The following is a 13,512-nucleotide window of genomic DNA, read 5'->3' on the forward strand; positions in this document are numbered from 1 at the left end:
TTCTGACTTAAATTTAACCACCTTTGATAATAACATCAGTACCCCCACATCTGTAAAATCCCCCTTTGAACCTTAAATTCCCTCAGTCTACATAGTTATTAAGCTCCTCAACTTCCGTCTTCTCTTCAACAGTATTAATTTGACTCAAGACATTACAATACCATCAACATTTTACTTGCCAAAGCCACTAATGATTTTCATGTTGCCAAAGTCCGTTATATTTGGCAGTCTCTATCTTGTGAAATTTTCCAGAAACATTTGGCATTTTTTGCCCTTCTCTCATTTTAAGCACTCATGCCTCTGTTTCAAGGAATAAAAACTCTTGCTTTCTCTCCCTATGTCTCCTCAGTCTCTTTTGCAAAACAGTACGTCCTTTCTTACCAAATTTTCAGAGAAAATTTTTGAATAGATGGTTCTTCCTTTTCTCTGCCCTCAGGACTCTCAGAGATTTTTTTCATATAATAATTTTCACCAGTATCACTGGGAAGCAGGTCAGTAGAGAGCCTTATGCTGTCATGCCAGAAGTCAATCTCTGGGTGACTTATCTTTATAAACTCATTTAAGTGTCTGTCATTCATATGATTAATAAATAATTGTCAAATTATTAAAGAAATTCAGATAAGAGCCCATGTATTGTTGAAAATACTTAGCATTTCTAATTATGGTAAAGTATGTTTTAAGATAATTATTTAAAATAAAATTAATTGAGAAATTTTTTATTTGTAAAATCAAGTACAATTACCTATGAAGTGAATATTTGAGAACAAAATTAATAGTTTTTAAATGTATATTTTAAAATGTCAAAGTCAAGAATCTATATAAATGAGATAAATTTATGTAAATTTTAAATGATTTCCTTTGTAATATGCAACATGTACATTGGTAAGTCAATCAGTTCTGTTTAATGATGTGAACTAAAATAAAATTTTAAGGCTAACCCCCCCACCAGCTGACCAAATGGACCCCCTCGTGGCCAAAGGAATATCCTAAAACTAAATTGCCTGCCAAGAGGAGGGAGGTCAGAGGTGCCTCATCATGCCCCCCTCCCTTCTTGGAGACATCCTTTGTAACCCATTAACAGACCTAAGGGTATGCAGGACAATCCTGCAGGTCCTCAATTTACACAACAAATCTATGTCTGGTGGCTTGTCTCTGATAACAGCTCCTTATGTTAAAACATTCCAAGCCTTTAGACAAAGCTTCATGTCTTTAACCAATTACAAGCCAAAGAATCTTTAACCCCACCTATAACTTTTAAGCTCCCCCTTTGAGATGTCCCACCTTTTTGGGCCAAACCAATGTATGCCTCCCACGTATTGATTTATGACTTTACCTATAACCCCTGTATCCATGAAATGTATAAAACCAAACTGTAACCCAGCCACAGGGAGTCCACTAGCTCAAGGCCTCTTGGCAGTGGCTCCGGGTCATGGTCCTCAAATTTGGCTCAGAATAAATCTCTTTAAAATTATTTTACAGAGTTTGGCTTTTTTCCGTTGACAATGATTAAGTTCAAGACAATCCATGATATATCTACTTTACTCTTTTAAGTTGGATGAGTAAAGTTGAATTACATTTACAGATTGTCCTTTGGCCACAGCCAATTAATAAATGCCACTGTTTGCCTTTGCAATCTAGCCTCTAATGATTACTCTAACAGTGGTTTAAGATTGCATGGCTCACTGGTTTGGAAAAAAAGCTCCAGCCTTCTCTTGAAAATGGCAGAAGTTTCTCTCAGTTTCTCTTTTATGGCCTTTATTGTGCATAGCCTAAAATCTTAATCACTACCTCTCATTTCAGCTAAGTGTCTGTGAGTGGGAGGAAAAGGAAGAACAAGCAAATTTAGAATCACCGTTGCTAGATCAACCTTACAGAGCAATCCACGTCATTACACCAAATTTCCATTTTCTTCTCTTTAAAGAATTGAAGTCGTGAATCTGTTTCTGAAATATATGCTAGCTTTGTTTCGTTTGATTCCTATCATATAAGCTTACAAAGGATATACTTTGAAATTCAATAGGCATGATATTGAAGGAGCTATCGTTTATTTTTAGAGGTTTTATTTTTGTTTCATGGTTTGTGGTTTTCTTGCAGATGAACAATTTTTACGCTGCCACTATTTTAGACCCCCTTGTAATTGTCCTCATCTGCCTTTCAAAGAATTGGCTTTATCACTGGTCATGAGCACTCCAAAAGCTAAATGTCTGACAACTCTTAGACTGTTATCTCTCTTAGGAAGGTTTTCATTTCAACTGGAACACATCTTTAGTTATAGTGATAAAAATCTCTTTCATGTTTCCAGGCTTTAGTCAAAGAATAAGGTATATATGAAAATTTTTTGTTTTTATTATTTCATTATGGCTTTTTGTAATGACTTTTTGAAACACATTTATGCCCTAATGTCTATGTTATTTTACATAAAATCAGTTCTTAAAAAATATTGAAGAATACTCCCTTAAATAACAGTTTTGAAGATTGCTTCTGTTTCTGACCATTCCTTGCTCCACATTGCTGCTTATGATTTCATTGTTTTGCTTTTTTTTTTTTTAGTAATATTTAGCCATACCTCAGGCTGAAGCAGCATTTGATTCAAAGAATACACTTCCCATCTCTGTCTCTGTGGCAGTATTCACACCAGATTAAAGCACATGAATATTTGAGTTTATTTTGCTCCTGAATTCACTTATAAATTTATTGAATAAAGGTATTTAATCAACTTCACAAGATTATCACAACAAAAATAGAAAAGGGATTCAACCAGTGCCATTCAAATTTTTATGTACCTTTTGAAATTGAGAAATAAAAAAATTATCCTTGTACATTTTTTGATGGTTAAACCCAATATGATTTTGCGAATGAGTCCTAGACCTAAATAGACCAGAGTCAAAACAGTTAGATCACATTTTTTCTGTTTCACATAAAATTACAACAAATATCATTCTAAGTATATTTACTAAATCTTAATTAAAAGAAATTGAACACATGATTATTGTTTCTAATAAACTCAGAATTTCCTCCTAACACCTAATTATGTGTTTACAATGGAAATGTGAGAATTAGAGTACACGGGATCTCCTTCGATTTTGCATTTCCATGAAATAACTGGAAAAGAAGGAAGGGGCTCAGGAGAGCCATTATCTGAAGAAAAAGACAATAACTGAATAGATCGTGCTGTAGCTGATTTGGAAAACCTGGCTTCAAGTTTAATAATCCTAATACATGGTGGGCGACATGAAGAAAGCGTGCCCCTCCACTTAGTGACGCCGGTTCACGGAAATTCAAAATTCTGGTATATGTATACCATGGAGTACTATTCAGCTCTAAGAAACAATGGTGACATAGCACATCTTATATTTTCCTGGTTAGAGCTGGAACCCATACTATTAAGTGAAGTTTCCCAAGAATGGAAAAACAAGCACCACATATACTCACCAGCAAATTGGTATTAACTGAACAGCACCTAAGTGGACACATAGGTACTGCAGTAATAGGGTATTGGGCAGGTGGGAGGGGGAGGGGGGCGGGTATATACATACATAATGAGTGAGATGTGCACCCTCTGGGGGATGGTCATGCTGGAGACTCAGACTTGTGGGGGGAGGGGGGGAAATGGGCATTTATTGAAACCTTAAAGTCTGTACCCCCATAATATGCCGAAATAAAAAAAAAAAAAATTCCACGTTGACTTGATCAGCATCACAGTGCACACATCATGGAAGTCGATATTCTTAGAATTATTATTCAACATACTCCCTGGAAGGCAGGGGTATTTAGAATAATACAAGGCACTGAAAAAAATAAAAAATTTACTCAAAAGTCTGTATGTATTGAGAAATGGCCTTTTCCGTTTGTATACAAAGTGAACACTGTACGCTGTTTATCAGGGGAGGAGACGCCTTTCCTGGATGGACGCTCCCGTGCGGCAGGACTGTCATCAGAAGAGTGCTCCTGGCCTCCCCCCATCTTCTCAGACACTCTTTCCAGGAGAAAATAGACAGGATTAATGAGTTGCGGTTTCGGAGCTTCCCATAACTTGGCTCAGCTCCTTCTCCAGTTTTCTGTTTGGGGATCTGCTTGCCTGCCAAGACCAGTCCCTGACTCTGCCCCGAATATCCTCAGTTTTACCATTGCCCGCTGTGCAGCACGGGCAGCGTCTGCGACTCATTCTGGAGTCCAGCACTAGGTTTCGCACTTGGCCTGCCTCTAAACCACGCTAACCAGCAGGGTCTCACCAACAGTAAAGGGAAAATTCAGTAGCAAATCATTCCTGGGATTATCTCTCAGATGGCTTTGACGCCATAGGGAAGAGGATTGTGACATATCAGTCTGATATGACTGCAACACTCCTGCAAGCGATCATATGATCCAAGATGTTGTAAACATTCTACTATTTTGTCAAGAGATATCTGAGCTTTTTTCCTCAACACTCAAAACTCTTGTTTATTGTCAAAGTCACCAAGCTAAAACTATTGTTATCTCAGCAATATCAGAGATATAAAAAAGAAATAATAAAAGAAAAGGAAAAGCCACAATACAAAGTAAGACTATTTTAATTTTTAAATATGTAGCTACTCTGCCATCTTAGAAGTGCATCTCAAGGAATATGTATGTGCATGAATATTTATCTGTATAAAAATGTATGCTTTTATAGTAGATCAGCAAAAAAGTGGAGCTAATGTCAAAGATGCATTTAACTGAATCCTCTGTGAAGCCTACCTCAACTTTCCTATTATAAGAGCTCTATGTCTCCTAATCGCAGATATTTCCTTTTCTCATAGATGTGAATTTTTCTTCCATACATTAACCATACCATGCTTTGGGGAGTATTTCTTATGACTTGTGATGAATATTTTTCATATCTAGGAAGCAATATTTGCTAGAATAATCTTCAATATTATCTGAGTAACAATATATTCATGCATAAGTTTATCAGAGCTTCTTTACTATGCAGGCCATTCTTACATAGTTTTCTATTTCCATTTTTCATATGTATTTTGTATTTCAAATAGATGTCTTATATCTCCCATCAGGAACTGGAGGTCAAGTAAGACCTTCTATAGCATACAAAGAATATATGTTGCACCCCAGGTTGGTGACTGAATAAAAAAACAATGGGCAATCAATATGCAGATAGAGATAAAAATTAAGTGTGGCAAAATGAAGCCAGGCCAGGAAGCTATGCATTGACTAGACATTCCCCATGCAGAAGCATTTATTATTAACATTGCATTGAATAAAATATAAAGACAAGATGTTCAAAGGACAGATTTCAGGCCAAGCGTAGGCACTATAGACACAGACATGACTTGGCGTTCACAGAAGGAAGGTATAAGTATTTAAAATACATAGAGTATATCCTCAAAAAATAAATGCAAAAGTCAACAAAAAGTGTAGGACTAGGAGTATGGAATAAGAGGTGAAAAATTCAACAATACCAAAGCATAGATGGTGTGAAAAATCTAAACACTTTTTAAGACAGAGAAATGCTTTTAGCATTTGGAAAAAATGTAATAAATTTGAAAACATAAGTGAAAAGTTGAAATTTATTATTAGGGTAAAAGTAAGGTTGATCAAATTATTGCACACATACCAAATAACCGTGCTTTATCTATGGCTCCTGCTTATGGAAACTTTATTACTGACTCTGAAACAACAGAGCCAAAAGAAAGCAGTTCATTTTTATACTAGTGAAGAAGAAAGGAGTAGAAAAAATTTTTTTAAGTGCCTGTGGATTGAAGTCTCTGAAATAACTTGTCCTGACTATTCTTCACAGTGGATTAGAATGTGCTTTAAGCATGTCAAAACACCTATAACCATGAACTTTTTACTAAATGTGAGAGTGTGAAAGGGTCCCTGCATGGTGACCTATAGTGTCACACAAGGCCACAAGTGCTACTAATATGTCTTAGAATGAAGATCAAGTTAAGCAAATTCACAAGATTTTATTCCCCAGGATTTTCCATTGCAAAATCCTAGAGTGAATCCCTCCTGGCACTCTGAGCCTGCAGTTTCAATTGGCTGACTAAAAATGCAAAGCTTCTTAGAGCTGTTATATTTTGTTTTCAAGGTCACACAAGGCTGAGCATGGTGTCTCATGCCTGTAATCCTAGCACTCTGGGAGGCTGAGGTGGGAGGGTCACTTGAGGTCAGGAGTTTGAGACTAGCCTGAGCAAGAACAAGACCCCGGCCCTACAAAAAATAGAAAAAGTAGCAGGGCATGGTGGCGTCCGCCTATAGTCCCAGCTACTCAGGAGGCTGAGGCAGGAGGATTGCTTGAGCCCAGGAGGCTGCAGTGAGCTGTGATGAGGCCACTGCCCTCCAGCCTGAGCGACAGAGTGAGACTCCATCTCAAAATAAAAAAATAAAATAACACAAATTATCCATTCGCTTCTATAGATTATGTCAATATCAACACGCTATGGTCAGTTATGCCTGCAGCCCAGTTAAACTGATAATCATAAAATATTTGGCAAATTGATGTTATAATTTCAAGGGTCCCTTACACAATGCTGCAGACTCTTGCAGTTAAGTACACTCGCGTTTTGAGAAGCACAGATGAAGTCAAAAGCACCAAACTTCAAACGGTGGAATCCTTGTAAGACATTTTGGCTCTTGGTTTCCTAAAGTTGGGTCTTTGACAAGATCAGAGGTAACTTCATCAAACTTTTCTTCCAACATTTCTGGGAGTCTAAACACTGAACTAACAAAGATAAACCATTATTCTTGGAAGGCTCATACTTAATACTTTCTTGTTATCCATCTCAGACCCTCTGTTAGCGTTTTTGGTTTGTTGTTTGTTGTTGTTGTTGTTATTGTTGCTTTTTTTGGTGTCATTTTACTTCAAGACCATTTGTCCTTCAGATATCCAGCCTCAGTAACTAAGAATATGATCATGATTCTATTTTGGCCACATTCTTCTTCCTCAACACTTAGAATAATGTTTTCTTCATACTGTTAATTCAGTAACTCTAATAAAAGTGTCAAACTAATTTTCTTTCCATCTTTCAATTTCGTTTCCATTATAAGCTAGGAATATCTTGTTTCTGAAGGTGGTGGTCACAGTAAAAATGCCCTCTCTGAGAAGAATGGGGATATCCACCTTGTTTTGACGTCAGTGATTTTCCACACAGTTTCCATCTGCAACGCTTTCCACCTGATACGCATGATTGGCAGTGTGGGGTGGGGAGGAAGTAGATGCATGGAAATTATTCTCTGGCCATATTTATTATGCCAACAATGCAATTTAACACATCTTTGATGGTGTGCAATTAGGTATTAAAATTTCTCTCAAGTAGGAATGTTCTTGGTCAGTGGGAATCACTGTAGATAAGTTCAGGGAACCCGGGAGCAATTCTGCTGGCTGAAAGACCTGGGCTACTATTTATAGCATTCAGTTTATGAAAAAATTAATTTGTTCTTCACATTAACCCTCTGCTTACCCATAGTGGGAAATGTAAATTCACATGAAACCTAAGGAGAAAATCAGCAACTGTTTCATATTTTAAAATAAATGGATAGAGACACAATATGGCAACTAGAAAATAGTCTTCCAAACCATATTCACTAATTTTTTCCAAAGGGTAAATTATCTTTGCACGAAGTTAATAGTTTTATTTATATATGACTGATTTAATTTAGAATCCCCATACTTATTTTCGTTAGTTGCCCTGATTTTTTTTTCTCTGATTTTCTTTTTCTCACTCATTTCCAAAGGGAAATTGAGGTGGGTAGAGGGCAGCTGTGTTAATACAGCTGTATAGACGTATCAAATACACATGTCAGTGCCATGTCCCAAATTCTGGTCACATTCTATGCTCCAGGCATCATTTTCGTGTTGTTTAGGCTATCAGGAAAACCATCACAGATTAGAGCACAAAGTCCAATAAGCCATGGAAGAGGCAGACGGGATGGGTGGAGAGGAGATGGATTTCAGGTAACTGTATAGAGTACTATTTTTGCTTCCATTTATACTGTAATATTTAGTTATGATTCAATACAAACTGAACTCACCGTCCATTGCCACAAGCCACAAGCAGTTCATAGGTGACAGGAAATTGAACCAACAACCACTACCTTAGTATTATGGATGCATTCGTTTATGGCATTCTTTATGGGAGAAGTGAGAATGAGATCCCTGGAAGACAATTCCGACAGCACCAGTAACCAGAGGAAAACGTTCACTTCACAATCTACACGATCAAAGGTAAATACAAACATTATCTTCAAATATTTCATTTTGGCAGACATAATCCAGTTTTAAAATGTGTATGGAATTAAGTTTCAGAGAGTCAGTACTTATGCTTCTGGAATTTTAAAGGTTATTCCAATTGAGATCAAACGTATTTAAGATGATGAACTAAAAAAAAAGTTTTTATTAAAATTATGAAGGCAAAATTTGGGTTACCTATCAAATAGCGATATACATGAAAGAATAATAGAACAAAGAATCAGAAGCCCCCACCCTGCACACCCCATGTGCTGGTACTCACTTTGCATGGCGAATGTCCGGCAAGGAGCGCTCTAGAGCAATGTTGTTGCTCACGAAAATATTGAAACCGTTTTCCCTGTAAGCTGAGTCATCGTGGTCCTCCTCAGTCAGAGGGTAGGGTTTCCCATGCTCACCTTTCCCTAGCAGGAGAAAACAAAATGCGATTATTAGCCTCACAGAAAAGCACTGCGTTTTCTAGAATAGACAGAAAGACTTGAATGTGTGCACTTCTTTACTCACCTATTTCTCTGCTCCATGGAGGAGCTGGTACTAAGATTTTATTGTTTTATTTTAATTACCTTATTTAGGAAAAAGAAATATGCTTATTATAAAAAGTAAACAACAGAGAAGTAGAAAGTACAATCTCACCTTCCAGAAAGAACCGCTGCCTAGTTTTAAGTGTGTGATGTTCACTTTATAAATCGATTTTTTCCCAAAATAATTGGATATCCTTTCATTTACTTCCAATAGTTGATATAAAATAATATTGTATTCCAATTTAAATCATTCCACTGAAGACATACTTTTAAATTATTTCTAACTTTCCCATCATAAACAATGTTGAAATGAACACGATTTGCTTCTATTTTCGCAGTTTCGTGTTTTTGGAAGGGAAGCATACATTCCTAGAAGTGGAATTTCTGGGATATCTTCAAAGTGAGCATGATAGTGTTCGCACATCCTTAGGATAGTATTATTAGTATTGGAAATACTTCCAAATTCATTGGTAAAATATATATTCTTCATATTTTAATTAGCCTTTTCTTAATTACTAATGAAATCAATAATTTCTTATATTTTTATCATTTGTATTTCTTACATTGTGAAATGATTGTTCAAGGATTTAAAAAACAATTTTAGAGCCTTTTATTTTATAATAAAAGCTTTATATAGTAAAACATTTTTATTAAAAGATTTATTAAACCTTTTAAATTATATATATTGCAAATATTTTCTAAGTTCACTGCATTAAATTTAATGAAAATTTTTTCCATCCAGATGATTTTATTTTTCTTTCATAGTTTCTTATTTATGTGTTACATTTAGAAAAAAAAAAATCCTTCCCTACTCCAATGTCATATTTACTATCCATTCGTGAATTCAGAGTTTGACTAACATTTTATTTTTGTTTCATCTGTCTAAATTTTCAACCATCTGGAATTTATTTTGGCGTGAGAAGTGTGGTATTAATAAATGTCATTTTTGTATTTTTAGAAATGGTCAGGCAGTTGTAGGAACAACATTTATTGAGTAATTTTTCCTTCCCTGTTTTAAAATATCACAGATAAAATTTTTCTACTTTTGCATGTGCATATTTAAACATTTCTATGACATTCCACTCTTATGTCAATCCTTGTGCAGTGGAGCAGTCATAGCTCACTGCAGCCTTAAACTCCTGGGCTCAAGCGATCCTCCCACCTCAGCCGCTTGAGTAGCTGTGACTACAGGCGTACTCAACCACCACCATGTCCACTAATATTTTCATATCTTGTAGATAAGGCTCACTATGTTGCCAAGGCTGGTCTTGAACTCCTGGCCTAAAATGACCCTTCTGCTTTGGCCTCCCAAAGTGCTGAAATTATAGGTGTGTACCACAGTCCTGGGCCTCCCACAGTCTCTTTCTTAATCCTATCCCTGACTTTGATTGGCAATTTTAATTTTTATTGTCTGGGTTGGTAATACATTCTATTCTCTCACCATGATTCACCTTTCATGCTTTTTGTATAGGTTTATTCTAAAAGACAAAAAGACAAAAAGTAATACATGGTGTTTACTTTGTTATTTATTGCAATGCATGTTAGTGTCATTTATTTATTTATTTATTTTTTTGGTAAAGAATTTTTTTTTTTACAACAGTCTAATTTTTCCCTTGTTATTTTTTCTTGCAATATTTGTTTTAAAACTTTCATGTCATGAATGAAAATTTTTGACTCTCTTACTTCTCATTTTTGTTTTCTTCTGACAGTGGATATTTTGCTTTCTTTTGCACAGGACACTTTTCTGTGTCTGGTGATCTTTGCTGCCTTTGTGGTCTATTGTCAGTCAACACCAGGCTGTCTGGGAGCTCAGAGCTGTTGGGTGGAGCTGGTCTACTGTCAGGCTAGGCTGTAAGGTGATTGAGAGATGAATGGAGAGATGGCCCGTACATAGCAGCAGTGGGATTGGAATGTTGACTATTTAACATATAGATTTTCTGTTAATCTGCCAATTTTAAGCTCCATATTTTGATCTCACCTTTTTCTATAACTAGCATTGACATGTACAGACATCTTTGGATTTCTACTGGACAATCTTATTTCCTCCCACCTCTACATGAGAATTTGGCTGTGTTGCCTGTCCCCTGATTTAACACTGACCATGCATCTATTTCCTCTCCATTTTTCACACAGACGTTGTTATCTATTACATGCTCATTGCTTCCTCCTTTTCTCCTTTTTGTTGCTCTGGGTCTATAGTCTTTTAATACCTTATTAACATGTTATTGTGATTTCTAGAAGGAAAACAGAAAATGTACATGTTCAATTAACTATTTTAACGCAAAGCCTAACTATTTCTGTTCCAGAAATTTTTGAGTTAACCTCCCTTGAGATGATAAAATATTGAAATGCCATGTATAAAAGAATCCAGGTTTTATATAAACATTATTAAATAATCATCCTCTTTTAGGTATATATTCATAGAGAAAAATTTGTAAATAAGTTTACCTAATGTTCAAATGATTAATTCTAAATTATAAGATTTGGGTGTCTTTCCTCATTTATGGTTTGTTTGCTTATTATGATCTTTTATTTTTATTTCTACAAAAGCCTCAAATAAGTTGAGACATCCCCATTCAGTTGAAAGGTTTTAGTTATAATAAAGTAAAATTTAGATTTTTTTCTACATTTTGGCCAAGTTGATTCTGGAAAGGGCTAGAATCAAACAGAAGGGCATTAGAAAATGATAATGGTTTGCTGATATTAATAAGTTTTATTTTAAATTTGTCATTACAGTTTGCAAAGTACTTTGATACACACTTGTTTATTTATTCATTATGATACCTTTGTAAGTTAGGTACGTTGGCTCCTGTTCGCAGACCAGGAACTGAGGCTCAAAGACATTACAGTTTGTAGGGCAAGTCTGACATCAGCTTCTCACTGAAGATTGTGCGGCTGGGTCAGAACTCAGATGCAAAGATTGCTGTGACTGATTATTGCCCTGCCTTAGCTGCATGACACTCATGTGTAGGGATTTGAAGTTGAAGGACAAATACCTAGAACACAGTTTTATACAAACTTCCCTGCTAAGGAGCTGTGTTTTCAGGTGAGATCTTTCACGACCCTACCCCCAGTTTCCTCATTTACAAAGACAAGGGATGAGGCTACATAGTTCTATTCTAACATTCGTAACATTAGTAATGCCCTATAGTAACTCCTGAATATTTAATTTTTTTTTCTAAATTGCCACACTCCATCAAACATCTAATTCACATTTAAAAGCTGAACTTGAAAAACCATTATCTGAAGCTCCAGTACTTTAAAGTAGTAACTTTTTCAAAGCAATTACCAGTGATCTCAAAGGAAAGACTATATATACCTTAGTCACAGAGCCAATTTATTAGGAGACATGGGGATTCGCTGTGGAGCTGAGCTCTCAGGTTGTTGCGGGCAGACCTGCATGCAAGGTGAGATTTCATGCACGCTTGTTGCCTGACTATTTAAAATAGAAAATACAGCTAAAGATAAAAAAGCAAGGATACACTAGATTAAAGAGCAGTACGTTCTTCACACAACTAGCCACCAAAAAAAGTTTATACTGTTGTTTTTTGTTATCAAAATATACACAGATAAGGCAAATATACTTCTGTCTCCTACTGAGTTAAAACATTATTAGTAGGAACCAAATACAAACTAAAAGTTTCCTCATAAAAGCTACAGTTCATGGTGTTTCAATTAAAAATGTCTACATCTCCTAGTCTCAGGGGGACTCATTAAAATTACTCTTTCCAGTTAAAGCCAACTGCTCCCAAAGCAGAGATGAAAGGGGAAGTCTCTAGACCTACGTGCAGTTGCAATTGTTTTCATTTCTGAAAAAAAGCAGATAAAATAATTAAGAATAATCCATCACGAAGGGCCAAATGGGGAAAAAAATAATAATTCTGGCAAAATAAGCTGAATCCTAGGAAAACCCAGATGTTTTCCAGAATGATTTAGATGAGAAAGGCAAGCTCCTACAAGTCATATGTTATCAGAAGATTCTCTGCTAACTAATACGTGAGTAAAAACCGAGAACTCTGGAGAAGAGATTAAGTCTCTCTACAGATATACCACATGCACCTATGAGGAAGAGATTCTTTCCCCGGCTAGGAGAGTCGCTGAGCCACATGCCATTCACTGTGTTTTTAGTTGTGCAGGGATTGGGGGAATCTGAGTGCATCTCAGCTCTATCTCACTTAATAGCTCATGGTCAGCAACAAATAGGCTGGCTGTGTCTCAGTGGGTCGTTTGAGAGTGGGTGTTGGCCAGGATTGTGCTGGCCCATAGGAGCTCTGGGTTCTCAGATCATTCTAAATGACAGTGTGTTTTGAGCATGTCAATAGAATAGGTTTTGGAGATGTCAGTCATTTCCTTAATTCCCACATATACGTTCTTTCCAAAACTATTGTTGTCATTAAGGAAAAACAAAAGTAACGTGAGAAAGACACCTTTTTTATAATGCCGCTTAGAAAGGTAAATTGTGTGATAATTACCAGACAATGTTAAATAGGAAAATAGTAATTAAAACACTATGATATTTTCAAATGTGAGGAGGAAATGATTCTCAAAAGAGAATCTCATTATAGAAGGTCACTTGGAGTGTAGACAGGAGAAAATTAGAGAATGGTAATGAGGAGTTGATCATAACACCACTGCATAATGAGAAAATAAGTATATCAAAAGGACACCGCAGAACTTAGAGGAAAAATGTCTTAACTTTTCTTCAGGGACAAGTCTTATCCTTCCATCAGTTAATTCTGATTTTCCAGTTTTAACTGGTGTTTGGAG

At 36.0% G+C, this 13,512-nt stretch overlaps 1 protein-coding gene and 1 long non-coding RNA gene across 2 annotated transcripts in view; one reads left to right on the plus strand and one right to left on the minus strand.

The window, feature by feature from the left end:
• Positions 1–13,512, minus strand: part of GALNTL6 (polypeptide N-acetylgalactosaminyltransferase like 6) — a 913,332-nt gene that overhangs the window by 525,012 nt on the left and 374,808 nt on the right. Inside the window, exon 4 of the mRNA XM_076010718.1 lies at positions 8,490–8,628. Within this exon, the coding sequence (XP_075866833.1) occupies positions 8,490–8,628 (139 nt within the window). The remainder of the gene's footprint in view (positions 1–8,489; positions 8,629–13,512) is intronic.
• LOC105874639 (uncharacterized) overlaps positions 1–13,512 on the plus strand; it is a 29,164-nt gene that overhangs the window by 8,625 nt on the left and 7,027 nt on the right. The window lies entirely within an intron of this gene.

Source organism: Microcebus murinus, chromosome 15 (genome assembly GCF_040939455.1).
Source record: "Microcebus murinus isolate Inina chromosome 15, M.murinus_Inina_mat1.0, whole genome shotgun sequence".
Lineage (NCBI taxonomy): Eukaryota > Metazoa > Chordata > Mammalia > Primates > Cheirogaleidae > Microcebus > Microcebus murinus.